An 18,289-nucleotide genomic window follows, 5' to 3' on the forward strand; every position below is an offset into this window, starting at 1 on the left:
CTCCATACCGGGATAACTCGTTGCAGACATTTGTAATCTTTCCTCTCTTGTATGTGCATTTTTGTATGTGGCACCTTTATTGCCAGCCATCTCGCCAATCTCACGTTCAGCTGTATCACCAATGCGATTACTACCACTTCTCTCAATCTGCTTATCATCCTTCCTCTCTGCGTACTTCTCAGCCATATTCACATCTTCCCTCGCCGATTTTGTACTCGCGTTATACGAACCTCCACTTTGTCGCTTCACATGATTGTCCGCCTCCACATGTAAAAAATGCTCCATCGCATGCTCTGCTTGCGGCTGTGGGGACGGAGAGTCAGAAATCTGCGACACAGCACTGACTAGACTCCTTCCCGTGCTAGTTCGTTGCAAACCATTATCAGAAGATGCCGAAAGATTTCTATTTCTGTGCCACTCTGGGTTATTTTGTGGGGAGGGCGGCAATGGAAAGCGATCAATATCGATATTTTCATTAGTCGGTAAAATTTCATCCGCAGGTAATAGTACTGATGTTTGACCCCACGCAGCTACAGCACCATCATTGGGAGGAGGAATAGGTGGCGTAGATGAGCGACTAGATCGACTATTTCCATTACTGCCATATGGTAGTGCAAGCTGGAAAGGTCGTTGCTGGCCTGGGTGTTCACGGGCAGGCGACCGAGCTAGGATATCTTCGTGACTTGGACAATGAGTGCGAACGGGAGACGTAAATGGTGAACTATGCGTATCTATAGATGGTAAGATTGGAATTCTTCTTTCAGGTGTAACTGTCTGATGAAATGATGGTGATCGATGCAAAAATGAGGAATTAGAATGGGCAAGGGGCGAGACAGGAGATGGTATGGAGTATTGTTGGGATAAATTAGAGAGGGTATCTCCCAGGGACGGAGAATGAGCGTTGTTGATACTGCGTGGATCATAGTTGGTAGGTACTGCCGCCGTTCCATCACCACGCACAAGGTTATATCCTCCTGGAATTGGGACTGAATCATATTGAGGCTCGGGAACTGCGGAAGGTGGGGTACCATGTCGATCAGGACGATGATGAGGACGAGAATGTGAATACTCCTGTTTGCTACCATTCAACTTACTAGAGTTACGAGTCCGTCCACGCTCTTGGTCTGTCTTCTTTAATCGTTGCGTAGGCGTGGCAACAGGATCGGGTAAAGCCTCATGAGATTCCATGGCAAGGTCTGTGTACATTCTAGCCACAGGAACAATCATGGGCCTTCTTCCATCGTCTTCACTTTTAGCATTATCTTTTTCTAGCGTGTTCGATCTTTTTCTAAGCATACCGGTCAATAGTCCACTCACTGAAGGGCGCCTCGGGCGGGGTTCCTGATATAGCTTACTATCCTGACTTGGGTTCTCAGTTTTCTGAAGAGAGGGAGAAGGGGCGAATTTAGACAGAAAATTCAACGGTTGACTTGGTCTTCGTTTGTGGTGTACATTGGCATCCTGCCTAGTTTGAGCTTCTAGTTGGGGAGAAGAAAGAGTGCCACCACGGGGACTAAAACTTGAAAGATCTGTCGTGGCTCTTTTTGGCTTGAAAAGCACTGATCCATCGCCCTTAGGAGAACGTGAGAAGAGACCACTTAACCCAGCCAATCGACCCCTTTTGTCATCCCTCTGCAGTGTTTTGCCCATTGTAGTTGTGGAGCGACCAACTATGTTAGAATTCGGTGTCTCCAATGTAGGATTCGGGTTGGGAGATTTTGGGGTCATGGGGCTCTCGCGGGGACTCGCCATCAGATTGGACTGACTACCAGAATAATGCGCCATCATGCTCTCTCTTCCAACAGGGAAGTCTGATGACTGTTCCCCAGTAATGTCAAAATTACCCCAGAAACCAGACCCTCTCTTTTTCTGCCTACCATCACGCGAAGTAGGAGTGGCAAAAGTATCCATGGGAGGTATTTCCCCATCTCTTGATATAGAACCTTTTCGCTCTCTTGACACAGAACCTCTTCGCTCTCTTGAGAGGGAGCGAACAAAGTTCATACCTCGGCTGACGAGATCTGAGCTACGTCGTCTTCGATGACCAACAGGCTCTTCATTGTTTTGAGAAGGCCTCGCTCCTGAGATTTCGCTGCTTGGCTGACGTGGAGGTAAGGCTTCAGTCCGACCTCTAGGTGCTTGATAATATCCGCCAGGCATATTATGGTCATCTTGGACTTCAATAGCCGGTCCTCCAAACAATTCGGGGTAGCGCTGAGTGGAAGAAGGAGGCGACTCAAATGGTAAAGCTGGTATCATTGGTGGTGGTACATTGCTATCACGACGCTGATCAGAGACAGAACCTCGCCTAGATCGAGAAATTTTGGAGAGACTGTTCCATGAATTTTGACGAGTATGTCCCATGGCTGGATTCGATCGCTCTACATCATGCCCATGGTTTTTATGAACAAATGGATCGGCGACACGAGGAAAAACTGAGAACCGAGGCTGTGTGTTGGTATGAACATTCGGTTTCGAGACTGGAGCCTTGTTCACAATAGAAACATCCGTACGAGCATTTTGCTGTGAAGTAGGATCACTAGTACCTACCATTGTATTCGAATTGGCTACATCTTGCATATAACCGTTCGAAACATCGTCATCGTCATCATCGGATATGGGAAATCTGGTTTGAGGTTTTCTCGATCCAAACTCGAAACCAAACTTGGATGTCCTTCGGATAGGTGGCAATGTCTTGAATGAGGGTTGCCTTCCTTGTTCTTCAATGCCGGGAGTTTTTTGACTTGTGGATTGTATGGGAAGAGGCGCTTGTAATGATCTTATGGCAGTTCGACTTAGTTGATCAGTATTGATTACCTGATCCAGACTTACTCCTCGCGGTCGATTCATCATACTAATTGGAGACCGATTTAATGGCTTCGGGTCTGCTTTATGTTCCATTCTGTCTTTTTCAATAAGGGATGAAGCTGCGACAGCATCTTTTGGCGGCCAACCCGCTTGCTGTTCTGTGGCATTATCACTATTCAACGTTGTACTCATTTGCAGTCCAGCGGGAGCGAAGAGCTTATTTGCTGGCTCGGGATCAGGTGGATAGTAATTAGTTTGCCAACCTTCGTCAAGATGGCCCTCCTTAGTAATATGAGTAGTATTGTCAGCATCCCATGTGGGTTTATACTTACTCATAGGTGCCGGAAGATTTACAAGTTGTTGCTCTTCCGTTCCACCGGGAGCTAAAATCTCACCTGCAGTTTCACGTGACACCACATTCAGTTCCTCCGCGTGTGACGCTTGCGCCTCTCCATCGCTTGCAGGAGCGTCAATGATACCGATCGGAGTAAGCACATCCGATGAAGTTGACATCCGTGATCTGCTGGTTGGTTCGGATGGTAGGTTCTGCTCTGTGTGTTGACTAGGATCGGTTCTGCCTGTTGCTCTCGATAGACTGAGTGCTAGGCCCCATGATGAACGATTAGGGTGTCTCGGCTTGGGAGGGGGACTTGTCTAGAAAAAGGGTTAAACTTAGCGATGGAACACTCATGACGATGGGCCACATAGCAAGGAGAAGAAAACAATTGTGATGGGCTGGATTTTTCCTTAGTCGTACACATCCCGCCATGCGGAATTGGCAAAGCAATAAGCATTCACCCACGCTAATTAATCAAAAAACGACAAAAATTCAAAACAAAACGCCTAAAGACCCCATATCCAACCCAGAAGGAGATGTTAATCTACCTTATCACTACTACCGGCCGCACGAAGCCTGTTCTTGCCCTTTGCCAGTAATCCTTTACCCGCCTGGAAACCTGCCTTTCCAGCTTTACCACCGAACATCCCAGCATGATGGAGGAATTCTTTTCCTTTCGCTTGAACTTGTTGACTTGTAATTTTGGCATGCGCGGGTGAGAAGCCTTGCTGATTACCAGAAGTTCCGGTTTGCCCCGGTCGTGATACAGACGTTGACGACTGTGATGGCCCACTAGCATTCAAATACTGTTGAAAATAAGGTGATTGCATTGCCCCTGATGCGCTCCTTGTATTTCTTCGGGTCGAGCTAGTCGGTACATTTGATGTAAAACCTCCGTAAGATTCATTCACATCAGCATGTTCTGGTTGTTCCGCCTTTAAGGCAAAAATCCAATCGTGGATACCAGAGTCCATGGCTGCAAACCGTTCCCTAATTTCATCAAACGCGTGTACTCTTTCATGGACATCTTTCATCCCTAAAATTTCTTTCCACGTCGGGATCTTTCCCAAATTAGATATTCGATGAGAAGTGGCAGATCCACGTCGCGACGGTAACGATTCATGTGCCGACAAAGGACTTGGAATACTGGCCGGTGAGTGTGGACTGGACCAAAGCGGATCGGTGGAGACATCCAATGTGGAACCAAGCACTGGTTGTTCATTCTCAGGAGTTTGGGTGACTGGATATGATGCAAATTGTGGCTGCTGCTTTTCTTGAGCTAAAGAAACATTTACAGTAGGTGGGGATTCAAGGTAACTGTTACGTAGAGTCGCAGCCGCTGCACCATCTCCAAGAATTGTAGCGTCAGTGGCTAAGGGGGTCTCCCTTTCAAAGCGACGATCGCCATATGAAGGTCCTTCGAAGACTTCCTTCTCCATGTATGGTTCTGGAGCAGCTTGTCTAAGGCCTTCATGCGGCGCATCGGTATCCTCAGTAGGTAGCTCAACATGGCTTTGAGGTGGCTTGGGCATGTCTGGATTCGCTTGGTGTACACTTTCCATGCTCATCTCCCAAGAGAAACGTGTGGGTAAAGGCGGGCGAGTTTGCTGCCGTGACATCCTATGAGAGCTAAGAGGTCGGATTTCCGGCATGTCAATTGGGATAGTTTGCTCCGTTTGTGGCCCGTCTAGAGTTGTAGTGGCTATGGGAGATGAGTGTTCTTCATCGCCTATATCATTCCAATAATCATCATACACATCCGTCAGATATGCACTTTCTCGCGGATGATCCACATTGGAGGCATCTAGCCTTTCGTGCAAATTTTCGTGGGATTGTTGCTCTGATTCTGAAGGTAGGATTGACAATCTTTTGACTATTTCTTTGCGTAGTTTGTCGCTTTGTTCATCAAAAGGACCAGTATCAGTGCTCAGCGTCGGTAGAACTTGAGGTCGAGAAGGCGGAGGAAGGGCTTCATCGGTGTCGATTGCCTCCGCTGTACTCTCCTGCGAAACTATGATTGATTTTGGAAGTATCTCCGAAGCGGCTTCATTACTCTCGTCCCGCTCATCCTTGCTTGATGGGGTGGGTGGAGATTCTGTTGGAACAGACTGAGCAGCGAAATCGGGCCGCAATTGAGCTTCAGGCGAAGCTCTTTGCAGAGCAGGAATTAGTTCCGGATGTGGAGTCATAGCAGAGTGAACATTTCCACTCGCATCTGGTGTTGGCATTGCATCAGATTTAACACTAAGTGTGACACGCGCCGCGTCAATAGACGACTCTGGAAGAGAGTGTTTAGCGGTAGTAGGTGTCAAGTCTTCAGCTGCCAAATCCTGAACTGGGTCATTTGGTATCTGCGGACTTTGTGAGCGAGCGCTCTCTGGCTGGACAGTGCTCGTAGTTGCAGTCGTCGTATACGATTGCCATCCACCCGGTAACTGAGGGCGGAAACTCTCTTCGCGATCAATGGTTGGACGTGTAGGTTCCGGCTCAGCGTTTTCGCGATCAACGGTTGGATGTGTAGGCTCCGGCTCAGCGTTTTCGCGATCAACAGTTGGACGTGTAGGCTCCGGCTCAACGTTTTGAATCTCATCTTCTGCGGTAGGAGATGCAGAGGATATCCAGGCGTGTTCTCCCATGGATATTCTTTTCGATGCGGTCCCGAGATCTGGAGTTCTAGCGGGACTATTACCTGGACTCGGAGTACTGATGTCGCGCCGATGACCTGGAATAAAATTTGGAGGGACTATCTGATCGTTGTGCTCATGTGTAACATTTTGAGGATGGGGTGATGTTGGTTCAACTAACTCCATGATAGCAGGAGTTGACATTTCACGACTTCGGTTGTCTGAAGCTACAGTGCCTGGACCATGACTCATGATAGGACTAATTTCAGTGGTCGCGGTACTTTCACTATCAGATCTCTTCACTTCACTTCCAGTATTGGAGGCTGGGACCGGAGAAACCAAGTTGTCACTGGTACTATCGAATGCTTGGTTGACAACAGACTTGAATCCAAAAGATGGATGACTCCGGAGAGAAGTGTCGTCTGGGGGTTTTGCATAATCTTTAGACATTCGTTCTGGTAGTTCCGCTGAAAGTTCGGCTGGAAGGGCGGCCTCACTATCAACCTTTGATTGGGAAAAGAAGTCAGATCCAAAGGCGGAAATTCGATGTAAGTCTGGAAGTGTGGGGCTGGTAGTTTTGCTTTCAGGGAGAGGGTTTAGTATGTCTCGGTCTGGCGACGGAATTTCATTAGCATTAAATCCTTCGAAGTCATGTTCACTTTTTCGCTCGTTGACAGGTTCCAGGATTGGTGTCAAACGTCTTCCAGATTCAGAATCGTCATTGCCAAAACTACCTTTTCCTCGGTTTCCAGTTCCTAAGCTATCAGAACTCGATCTTTCACGAGTGCCCGCTTGGCCTGGGGAACGTGGTCTGTCACTCGACCTTTCCATATCAATGGAGTCCAAACTAGGTCTAGCCAAATCTGAGGATGACCGTTCCCTTTCTTGCTTTCGCTCTTCAACTCGACGATAGATATCCGCGGGCCTGATAAATGGTAAAGGTTTGGTATTTAACGCACCTGGGGTTGTTGTTGACCGATCTGCAGAGCCGAGGGAGGGTGAAAGAGCTGGACTTGCGGCTGACGGTTTGGCTACTGTTTCCTGTGACATCTGATGGATCCGCTGGGCTTCTGTTCCCATAGTACTCAAGCTGCTCTTTCGCGCCGGATATTTGGTAGTTGGAGCTCCATTCGTTGCACCTTGGGAAGCAGACGGAGTCCGCATGTGTAATGGGGCCGGTACTGCAGATGGCGAAAAATCCTTGGAAGTTTCGTAGTCGCTAAGGGTATTGATTGAGCCAGCCGACAGGATGAACGATTCATTAGTATTTGTGCGAGCCGGAGGGGACATGGGATCATTGTTATATGAAGCTTCCGGCGGCGCGGGATCGACAGACATCAAGGGTTTTCGTGATGATGTAGGAGAAGGTTGTTGCGTAGATATATGCAGGGACGGAGGGCCACTTGGGTCGCGAGTATGCCTTATACCTCCAACTCCCATTTGAGAAAATCGTGTTGCCGGCACATTTGCGGAGCCGGCGGGAGGAGGCGGGGAGGAGGGTTTTGCTGGTTCTTGTCGGATAGTTGAATTCGAAAAGTGCCTCGTCTCATCATCAGCTTCGAAGGAATTCCGTCTACGCAATGCGCTGCCTGCAGAAGCCGTCGGGAGACTGCCATAACTCTTCTGACCCCGTTCCTGAGACATTTCCCTCATGCTAGCAAGTCCCTGGCCTTGTTGACGTAGACCCGTAGGTTTCGAGACTGGTGCAGGTGCCGGATCGGGCTCATTTCCATACGCATTATAAGGATCATATTCATCATCGTCTCCCCAATCATCACCTCCATAATCTATCTTCTTTGCCTCCGCCCATTTCTTTGTCTTTTGTCGATTCACGTTCGCTCGATAAGATATGGGAGTAGTTGAACCTGCAGACATCGGATTCCTGTTGATGTATCGTTTAGTAGAGTCGTATGGTTTTTGTGAGGATTGCAGAAGAAAGCTTACAATAAAGAACCGTTCTTGTCCGAGGTAGTAATATATGGCCTTGCCATGATGCGACACCAAACATTAATTTCTCGCGATCCACGAGAGCATCATATTTTTGACCATGAAATGTGATAGAAAGCTTCAAATTATTAACAGAGAATGAAGATGCGGAAAAAGAAAGGAAGAGAAGTTTTGATTGTTTGAAAAAGAGTAGAGAGTAGGATGATGGGATTGGAATTGAGATTGAGATTGAGATTATGAGTATTAAGGTAAGGTCAAGGTAGTGAGTGGATCGGATACGACTTTTGATTATCGGAAATCTTCAGATGAATGCTGTGGCTGCGTGATAGCCCCCGTTTCTTGGAATGGGGTAAGGGGGCCCTTGATGAGGTAATACCGTAATGAAGATACAAGGAAGGTTATATCAAGGAGGGTTTATATGAAGGAAGGTTTATATGGCGAAAGGCTGAAGATACGAAACTATGAAACCGAGATAAAAAGGTGATACTTTTATTATATGTATGGGTAAGTCTCTATGTGAATCTCGACCCTTTTCGAACTGGAGAGTAGTTGTACTGTCAAGCTACCTAAATGATATGCGCAATGAATGAATGAATGAATGAATGTATGTATGTATATATGAATGCACGCCTTTAACCTTTCTTGAGGCCAAATTGATTATATTTTTACACTTGCACAACTGTACCTTGCTACTCCGTAAATTGAATAGTATAATTTGAATCATGGATATTCTTCTCTCCACGAATCAGCCCAAGGGATTCATTTATATCACTCACTATCTACCTAGGTACCTACCCGATGATGAAATTCTATCCTCCGTACCCACACATAATCGTTGAATTGGAACTCAGCCACAACCTTCAAATGATTCTGCGCCAGTAGTAACGAATGATATGAAAGTATTAATTTCATCACCGAAAGCTTTTCTTAAAATAATTAACACAGCCAACATTTTTGTGGCCTGAGGCATCACAGTCCAAGGCTGGAGTAGTGCATGGTGCAGGTGTTTGCAGGGTGCTTTGCAGAATGTCATTCCCAAGCATCTTCACGCTGATCTGGTTTCAGGCTCATTCAAACACCAAGAACTCCATCCCGAAACACCAGCTGTCCTATTAATGTAATCTATCATTTACTCATCCACCATCAGCAACCGTCTAGGTAAACATCAACTCACATTCAATACACTTTGGTCTTGATTTCCACTTTCATTTTTCAATCTTAATAAAGAGATCGCAACACTTTACTTCTTTTACAGTCCTTGTCACCAAACTATACCATTGTTCGCTGTATTCGATATTCGACATTCCACATTCAACACCCTGTACAAAACCCTAGATTAATTAAATTAAGTTGCGCCTCGAGGTCTACACAGCAATCCGAGCAACAACATCAACCAAAGAAACCCATATCCTCAACCACTTCGAAACCCACGAAAGAAATAGAGGCTAGTTTGCGCTTAACTCACCAATATATCCGTAAAACTGTCATAAACTACTGCAACAAATCATAGACACATCCATACAAACCGCCGCGATGGCCGTCGCATCGATACAGGACCGAACAAACGAGTTCCGATCCGTCCTAACACAAGTACAAAAGAGACAAGCATCATCAAAAGTGGGAGCTCAGAGACAATCACTTCTTTCCGATTCACAAAAGGCCGCTGCAAATGGAGATGCAAATCCACATGGAAAGCCCAGGAGGTCCGAGTTTGCGAGGAAGGCAGCTGAGATTGGGAGGGGGATAACGGGGACGATGGAGAAGTTACAAAAGTTGGCGGAATGTAAGATGAGATTCCTAGCTCTGGGGGATGATGGATTTTTGATGAAATTTAATACTGATCCTATAAATAGTGGCCAAACGAAAAACCCTTTTCGATGACCGACCTGTTGAAATCAACGAACTCACATTCATAATAAAACAAGATCTCTCCTCCCTAAATCAACAAATCTCTAGTCTGCAAAACCTCACCCGCGCCCAACATCCCAAAGCCGATCAAGAAGGCGAACATAACAAAAATGTCGTCTTTATGCTCCAAGGAAAACTCACAGATGTGTCCGCCAATTTCAAAGATGTCCTCGAAGTCCGCACCAAAAACATTCAAGCTTCGCGATCTCGAACAGAGAATTTTGTTTCTTCGGTATCTTCCCATGTTCAACCCAATATTTCACAATCCGCAAGTCCGCTATATAGTACACCCACGAGAGGAAGTCCGGGGCCTGGTCAAGATCTGTTAAGTTTGAATCCTGTGGGAGATCAACAATTGTTGATGATGGAAGAGGCGCAACCGCAAAATGAATATATCCATCAAAGAGGAGAAGCTATAGAAGCAATCGAGAGGACAATTAGTGAATTAGGAGGGATTTTCGGACAATTGGCTACTATGGTTTCAGAACAGAGTGAAATGATTCAAAGAATTGATGCGAATACGGAGGATGTGGTGGATAATGTTCAAGGGGCTCAAAGAGAGTTATTGAAATATTGGTCGAGGGTATCTGGTAATCGCTGGTTGGTTGCTAAGATGTTTGGTGTTCTTATGATATTCTTTTTGTAAGTTTTCCTCCCCTTTTTCAGTACCTTAGGACATATGAGAAACGGCTAACATATGAATTGCAGACTTTGGGTTCTGATAGCGGCTTAGAATTGATATTGTTATACATATATGACCTAACGCGATACTACTTCCATGAAGATGGAATGGAGCCCTTGTATTTTTATTTTTGTAGATGAGATATCCCTTTTAATGAAAACGTCATGAATGGCGTAAATATTCCGAGTACACTTTCACTCTGTAGAAATAAGTTATTGGGTCATTTAAACAGTAAAAATTCTAATAATTGTTAAACTGAACCTAGTCTATGATGGATTGTAATGTTCAAATATATATATATAGACAGGAAGAGAGAGTGTGAACATCCATCTATCATCTCCACAAATAAATAAACACAGCCTACTTTCACCCCATCCCATCCCATCCCATCCATCATCCATAGACCCCTAATTCCCCCAAAAAATCCCATAAATTCCCAAAAGGCCAAAAAAAAATAAAAAATAAAAAATAAACTGGTCAGAGTGAACCCCAACTCGCAGAATGCAATGCGGCTTCTGTGGATCGAACACAGTGCCTCCAGATAGTACAGTACTTTTATTTTCAGTAGCTGCAACAGTAACGGAAGTTAACTTCAGTCTGGCGCTCTCCCAAGTGAGCTAAAGCCGCTCTTTGGGGGGAAGTGTGTGTTTGTGTTGTTTGATGGGATTTATGGGTGAGTTTTGGTATATGTTTTTGCTGGATAGGTGAGTGGGAAGGTTTGAGGTGGAGGTGGATGGATGGATGTTTGGGGGGATAATCAGATAGGTAGGTAGTGATTATTATTTTTGAGTGGTTTTATCTGTGATTTTTTATTTTGGGGTGGGATATATATAGTAATATGGTTTGATTTGATGGATTGGTTGGTTGGTTGGTCGATAATTATTATTATTTGTTAAAGTGAATGGTTCCTGCGTAGCACGTGCACAGGGCACTAGTCCTATTAGGACTAGATTGAGAAGCTCTCTGTAAGAGAGCTTCGCACTTCGATTGATTGATTGATTAAATTAACGTCTACACTGAGTCTATGACTATCTAAGACGGCTAGGAGCTTTGTAGGCTTCTAACAATAATACATGGGGGGTAGCTGGCCTTATTTGACCGTAGCTAATACAGGTTGGGGAGATTGAAAGCCTCAATCTTCTAATGTTTGAATGGGGGAAGTGAAAACTAATACTAGGGAACCAAGCCCGCAGCTTCGCACTTCCGTAGAACTTAGAAGAGAGATTAACCTACTAGACCAATATTACCTCAGTTCTGCCCTATCAGCTTCCCACTATTCCCTGTGTGAGATCATTCCTTTTAACATTATTCATACTTAAGAGAAGAAAGTGTTACGAGGTTTGCCGTCTAGATCACGTGGAAGTGCTCTAGGCTCTCGAGGTGGTTTATAACTAGGCGTCAAGCAGGGACTTAAAGTAATGATAATAATGATATGCAATTCGTAACTAATAGTAGGATATACTAAATGATTGATCTTGAGCACGAAGCTCTATACAAAGGAAATCCATCTTGGTTATATAGACCTTCATGCTAATCGTCCCCTTGGTCCCTGTTACAACGGCTATCTTCTATGCCGCGTCACATGACTAAACCAAGGTAACGTGATTAAAGTCACGTTATGGACCGCTGAGGAACGCTGGCTGTCCAGGACCGCGCAGCGGTCCTGACTAGCCATAGGCATGAAGGTCTATATAATCAAGATGGATTTCCTTTGTATAGAGCTTCGTGCTCAAGATCAATCATTTAGTATATCCTACTATTAGTTACGAATTGCATATCATTATTATCATTACTTTAAGTCCCTGCTTGACGCCTAGTTATAAACCACCTCGAGAGCCTAGAGCACTTCCACGTGATCTAGACGGCAAACCTCGTAACAGGATACTAGACTTAATAAAGTTACCAGGCAGCATATATGGCAAGAATTTGAGAAAGCTGGCATGAAGTGATTGGCTTTGGAGACGATCCTAATTGACTTTTGAAGGGATACCTGGAATGCAATTATTTAGCCTTCTATCTCTTCAACTGCACAATTCGAAACATTAAATGAAAGTTATACACGTCTTTTCATGCTTATAGATGAATGCAAAGCTCATCCAAAGAGAGCGTCTATCACTTCACCTCTGATTTCTACATCTATCAACTTTAAGGTGTTTGTAGTCCGGACAGCAAAACGGACTAAATGTTTTGAATTGAATGATCCAGCTTCAATCCATTAATGAATTAAATAATCTATTTTCAATCTTAAAACTTTCCAATAAACCGGACTGCAATTTAAACGAACCCAGCTGTTGCCCAAAAGTGACGCCACTCTTGAGGAGTGGTTAATTGGGTTCATATAATCATTCTTCAGGTCAACACTCCCCCTCAGGGATTGCCGAATCAGGATATGCCATTATTTTTGAGGCTATTCCTGGATATGATTGGCTGATCCGATCTGAGTTGATTGGCCGGATAACATAGTCCTCTGCCTTTTACTGTCTAACATTTTTTCTAGACTCTGGGGCATGTATGCAAGAGTAGGGTTCTGAGAGCATCTGATTGGCTCTACCCCTCTTCAGAGGCTTGTTCCGTCGAGGTGCATGGGGATCGCTCGCTTGGAGTTTAGGAGTAACTCTCATTGGATGCGATATAATCGATAATGTAACTTTTTACTGAAGAATATGATGATTGCAAGTTGCGCTGGTAGTGGAAATTATAAATGATACCACTGGACCATGGGACCGCAAACCGGGCTCATAACTGTTGCCCAAAAGTGACGCCACACTTGAGGAGTGGTTAATTGGGTTCATATAATCATTCTTCAGGTCAACACCAGCCCCTGGATTGAATACCAATGCTATACAACGTAAATATTATATGATTTATCATATAGTAATTTGAATATATCGCACGATCACATGATGTCAATGTGATTTTTATATTAAAGTATCATATGATATTACTATTTCTTCCAAAAATCCGGACTGCAATTCAGACGCTTAAATATTAGACTAACTAATTCGGACTTTTTATATTGAAAGTCCCCCAAATAATCTATCTCGTCCAGTAAAATCATAGACCAACCGTCCAGACAGCCATCCGGAGGGATTACGGGAAGACTATTGGATATATTGATCAAATTACGGGAATACCCAGTATAATAACGAACGTATCTAGCCACTGGTGACAACTGCTGTATAGATATATAACTGCTGTAGTGATGCAGACATTCGTTCAGCAGTTCAGTCGTCCGCATCTTCATAATATTGTTTGTACTGGCTTTAAATGGTGCATCTAAGCCGCATTTTCGTACCTCAACTCTCACATCAACCCGCAACTTTTCACACAACAGCTTCTTGAGTTCTACAGAGAGCTCAATAGTCAACTGCCATTTCAACCACTCATTGGATTCTGTTAGATATGGCTCAACGAAGGGAGACTAAGAAAGCACCGCCTGATGACCAAACCGTTCATGATGAAAGACTTGCCTCGATTTTGGACATGACTTTTGAACAGCAAGTAGACTTCTTGGGAAAGATGCATGAAAATGACCTAAGAATGAGTAACACGAAAGCTAAACCAAAAGCACGTAAGTTTTGAGTTGATTTCAACTGACCTCTGCCATACTAAAAGAAACCTCTAGAATTTCAAATACAGCCTGACGAAGCCCGTCTAGCTAAATTACCAACAGAAGTAATCTGCCAGATTGGGATTGAACTAGCACATTGTGGATACCAAAACATAGTATCGCTGGCGTTAGCTTGTCACCGCTTCTATCCCCTATTCTGTAATGATATTGTGCGGGTACATATGAAGAATCTTACCTGTCATTTACACAATTGATACTGGCCCGATGAAGCAAGTTGGCAATCGAGTCGCTAATCATGGGCTTGACTGTCGATATCGACCACTTTGGCGTCTTCTAGAAGATTGGAGCGGTCTTCATGGATATCGATACTGTTTCGGACGACATTCTAACTGCTGTTCGATAATATCCCAGCTATTCTTGAAACCGTGCACGTGGCCAATCACATTTGGTTTAGGCAGACCATAGTTGCCTTAGACAAGGCTTCGGGTAAAGCATCAAGAAGCAGTAGACAGGCAACTTTGCAGATTACTTTCGAGCGGGCTATTCATTAGATGGGTGCCACAAAATATTTCACGTCATCGCACAATGAAATTTCTGTATTCAGAAGTAGTACCAAGCACGGAAAGAATTGAACGCGAGTTAGATCGACAGACGCGACACTGCTGGGCAAAAGAAATGATCCTGGCTTACTCTGAATGGAGGAATCTCAGTGGGCTATGATCAAGATCAGGGATGATTTAAGGTTCTGGGTACGTACTGGAGCATAAAGAAACATGTTCTTAGGTGGAAAACATGAGCAGAACGAGAAATGTGGTGATTTGGCCCTTATGGTCGGCCGTAAATAATAGAACTTCGCTCAAATTACAGAGCAAATACAAACTTGTCTCTCTTTATCGGTGAGCCGCAATGCAAAAAAATGATCTATGGCACATACCCTAAGAAAGCAAAAAGTACGTACATGAAGTATATTCCTTGAATATTGATTATCATTGAAGGAAAAGTGGGGCCAAATTCGATCAATAGTATTTTCTAGAAGTATAATGATACTTCTTTGAAGTACTTCAAAATGTATTTTAATTTTATAAATTTAAAGTACTTTTAGTAAGTATTATTGTACTTTCAGGTAGATCAATTGAATTTAAGTTTTTAATTTTAAATTAAAATCATTAGTTTTAAACTAAAATTGTTAATATTGAATTTAAATCCTTTTAAAATTATATATTTAAAATAATAGAATTTTAATATAATTCAAGTATTCTTGTAGTGTAGTGGTAAAGTGAATGATCTTTGAAGAAAAATATTGTCAGAAAATATATATATAAGTGATTGAGAGTGATTATAATTAAAATGAAGGTGATTAATAATCGAAGTGAATGACCTCACTTTTGCCGAATTAGGAATAAGGTTAATATGTATTTCCTGGATGTACTGTACTCCCTAGATGTACTGTCCTTCAAAATTTTAAGAGTCTTACTTTTGGATGTTTGTCTATATAAAGATATATACATAATATACATCATGTATAAATATTTTCTATACATCAGTGAAGAAATGTAATATACATCATGGAAGTACTTTTTGCTTTCTTAGAGATATACACATATTTCTACTAGTGTAGCATGGCGCACTTATCTTTTCACTAAGAGTGTATGGCTAGAAGGGTGCCAAACTACAAGCTTCCACATTATACTTCCTATTTTTAATATGGCGGACAAGAATGAATTGTGGGAACTAACCTAATGTCTTTGTCCACAATAACAAGACACCAAAATTTGTACTCAGAGGAATGGCTGAACATATGATTCTCGCTTACCCCTAAATTCATTGAAACATAGTCATCAATTCACAAGCATCAGAATAGATCAGAGAGAACAAGAAGCTTCAAGAGGTCCAGCACTTGATACACAATCAAATAAGAATAGTCAGTAAATGCTAAGCATTTGGCTGAATCTTGGTTGAAGATCACTACCCCCTTGTGGTCCGAGCTGCTCATACGTTCCGTCACGTAGTAGGATTTGCACTAGTCTCGACCTCAACCATTTTAGTGAATTTAAGCTAGTTTGTTTTGTCTCGATCTTTGTTTTGCTCTTATTTTCTCTTTACTTGCAACTACATTGATGAGGACAGATTTTGCTTTGAAGCCTGATTTTAACAATTTGTTAGTTCTCCTAGCATTGTCCATAGAAGGGGAAAAGAACTGATGGAACAAAAAGCCTTAGGAGAATTAATGTTTGCAAGAATCATCTGATTGGAAAAAGGGTCACTTTTAGATATGTGATGGTGTACGAGGTTTCAGTTTGTGGTCGTCTGCTTCACAACACATTTATTACAATCACCTCAAGATTTCATCTGACTCGGAAAAATTCGTTAACTACCCGTTTTTCGGCCGCTTTTTATTCTGAGAAGTTTATGGTCCTACAAACTTCCATGGACCCTGGAATATCGTAGCGCTGCAGAAGCTGAAGCGAAGATATTCCGACTAAGTAATCTATGATGTCATCTATCTTTGCCTAATTGGCTTACCTTCGGAGCATCCTCATAATCTTGGGGAGGGTAGGTGGAAAACTGCTGTTGTAGAAATGTTGGAGCTCGTGTTTACTACAATAGATAGATCAGCTTCACTACTTGAGATGAAAGGGAAAAGATCCTGCTGCCTTCCTTGGCGTGGTTCACTTGTTGATTCCTTTTGGTGAGTGGATTAAGATGGTGGATTTTTGATAGTATCAGTATCAGGGAATGGGAAAGAATGAGATGTTACTTCAAAGAAATACTTTCCTGTGGTGATTACTTCTAAATATCGAACAAGGAGTTGATCATTTTGTTGGCAGGACACAATTAATAACCCTACCATAATTAACTACAATCTAGACGGAGATAAGTGAACAGAAGATGAAAACTAATGTAACAGATGATTACGAACTTTGAATTGTTGAATCTACTTGAATTATTTAGATGGTTTAAAATATTAAAAGCATGAAGATTCATGACAAATGGAATACTGAATTATAATATTCAAACATTTGACAAGTTACACCTCATCTGCCCATCTGGACTGCTCAACCTCTGAGCTTTCAAGTCTAGAAAGTTGATTTAAATCACATGGTGCTCGATACTTGAGGTCTATTCTTACGGATGAAGACGAGTCTCCAGCCTTATTACTTGATTTGCTTGACAAATTCGCCACTCCAACACCGAAGTAAAGTAAACTGGAAATCCGAATTTGGCCTCCATAACGTTTAAATTGAACCTATAGTACATCCATATAATCTAATGGACTTGGGGGGCTAACATTGAAGTATCATAGCTTGATATAACACCGAAGTGAACTTAACTCAAACGTTTTGATTCATGCCGTTGCCTGCCTGGATAGACTCCAGGAAATAGACTTGCTGTTTGAGCTCTGCGCTCTGCTAGCCAAATAACGCACTCCTCATCAATGATATCTCCTTCATTAACAAAACATAAATCTGCATAAATAAGTATTTGGGAATTCGCTTTATTTCTACTAATAGTGTAAATGTCGGGTATGTTAGGTTGAATTTCATCTACAGTAATCGGTTTGGGCGAGACGGACTCCCCGCTTTCCCCGGAGCGAAAATTGAATACTATCATATTAGGGAGCGGTATTGGGATAAGTTCTATTCCAGCTGCTCTGGGATGTATAGGTAAATGTTGACCTCCTGGGATCTTGGCAGCATATGCATATATATTGCATGATGTATATAAGGAGCAAACAAAACTCAACTTTTAATTCATTCTTTCCTTTTTGGTATACTGTTTGTTTGCTTTCAATATTTTGATTTCAAAGCACTTTAATTCCGAAGGCTGAATACCTAACCCTATTCCTTCATTTTTTGAATATATACTCGCAGCTTAACTGCTTAGCTAGAGAATCAATCAATTCAATCTGATGCTCTTTCTGGTCTCAATAAACCCAATAGTAAAGCTTAATATTGCCAGTAAGCTTCTTGCAGGTCCTTCTCAAGTTGTTTCATTAACATTACTCTCCACGGCTTCAATACATGTACGGTGAGCAAAAAAGTAAAAGAAATATTGTGATGTACTAATAAATGGTGCAGGAGTGAATTTAAAAGCCTTAATTTTCAGCTGTGGTACAGGAATAACGTCTCCTGTTTTATCGTACCTGAAGTTCCATTTACTTATAGAGCTAACCTACCAACTGTCTTGCTCCTCCTTTTTTTTTCATCACAATCATGGGTCATAAGTTTCGATGATTACTCAAAGAACAACATAGTGTTTTCATATTACTTTCGATCTCATTACGATCATTCAGCACTCTCTTAGTCACACGGCGATATCAACAACATAATCCCAGATCCTCATCATACTTGTTAAACGATGGATTGCTAAACATCGAAAGTCCAACGTTCCAACGCCCAGGAAGATGGTAA

At 42.9% G+C, this 18,289-nt stretch overlaps 5 protein-coding genes and 1 non-coding gene across 6 annotated transcripts in view; 2 read left to right on the plus strand and 4 right to left on the minus strand.

Moving 5' to 3' along the window:
• SS1G_09332 (predicted protein) overlaps positions 1 to 3,321 on the minus strand; it is a gene marked incomplete at both ends in the record, with an annotated part of 4,439 nt that extends 1,118 nt beyond the window's left edge. Inside the window, 3 exons of the mRNA XM_001589561.1 lie at positions 9 to 665; positions 1,095 to 3,032; positions 3,141 to 3,321. Coding sequence (XP_001589611.1) covers positions 9 to 665; positions 1,095 to 3,032; positions 3,141 to 3,321 — 2,776 coding nt within the window. The remainder of the gene's footprint in view (positions 1 to 8; positions 666 to 1,094; positions 3,033 to 3,140) is intronic.
• A 3,533-nt stretch (positions 3,322 to 6,854) lies between these two features.
• Positions 6,855 to 7,067, minus strand: SS1G_09333 (hypothetical protein; the record flags this gene model as incomplete). The annotated part of the gene is made up of 1 exon (XM_001589562.1): positions 6,855 to 7,067. One exon carries the CDS (start codon positions 7,065 to 7,067, stop codon positions 6,855 to 6,857), a length of 213 nt encoding a protein of 70 aa, XP_001589612.1.
• Positions 7,068 to 9,249: 2,182 nt separating this feature from the next.
• Positions 9,250 to 10,357, plus strand: SS1G_09334 (syntaxin 5; the record flags this gene model as incomplete). The annotated part of the gene is made up of 3 exons (XM_001589563.1): positions 9,250 to 9,499; positions 9,570 to 10,266; positions 10,333 to 10,357. The coding sequence occupies 3 exons, from the start codon at positions 9,250 to 9,252 to the stop codon at positions 10,355 to 10,357; spliced, it is 972 nt and encodes a 323-aa protein (XP_001589613.1).
• A 456-nt stretch (positions 10,358 to 10,813) lies between these two features.
• SS1G_14699 lies at positions 10,814 to 10,933 on the minus strand. Its single transcript has one exon. It is a non-coding gene; the product is annotated as a tRNA-Phe (tRNA).
• A 2,775-nt stretch (positions 10,934 to 13,708) lies between these two features.
• On the plus strand, positions 13,709 to 14,613 carry SS1G_09335 (predicted protein; the record flags this gene model as incomplete). Its single annotated transcript, XM_001589564.1, has 3 exons — positions 13,709 to 13,877; positions 14,289 to 14,363; positions 14,588 to 14,613. 3 exons carry the CDS (start codon positions 13,709 to 13,711, stop codon positions 14,611 to 14,613), a joined length of 270 nt encoding a protein of 89 aa, XP_001589614.1.
• A 1,679-nt stretch (positions 14,614 to 16,292) lies between these two features.
• Positions 16,293 to 17,489, minus strand: SS1G_09336 (predicted protein; the record flags this gene model as incomplete). The annotated part of the gene is made up of 4 exons (XM_001589565.1): positions 16,293 to 16,311; positions 16,401 to 16,475; positions 16,910 to 17,124; positions 17,427 to 17,489. The coding sequence occupies 4 exons, from the start codon at positions 17,487 to 17,489 to the stop codon at positions 16,293 to 16,295; spliced, it is 372 nt and encodes a 123-aa protein (XP_001589615.1).
• Between the last annotated feature and the right edge of the window lie 800 nt (positions 17,490 to 18,289).

Source organism: Sclerotinia sclerotiorum, genomic scaffold (genome assembly GCF_000146945.2).
Source record: "Sclerotinia sclerotiorum 1980 UF-70 scaffold_13 genomic scaffold, whole genome shotgun sequence".
In the NCBI taxonomy this organism is placed as follows: domain Eukaryota; kingdom Fungi; phylum Ascomycota; class Leotiomycetes; order Helotiales; family Sclerotiniaceae; genus Sclerotinia; species Sclerotinia sclerotiorum.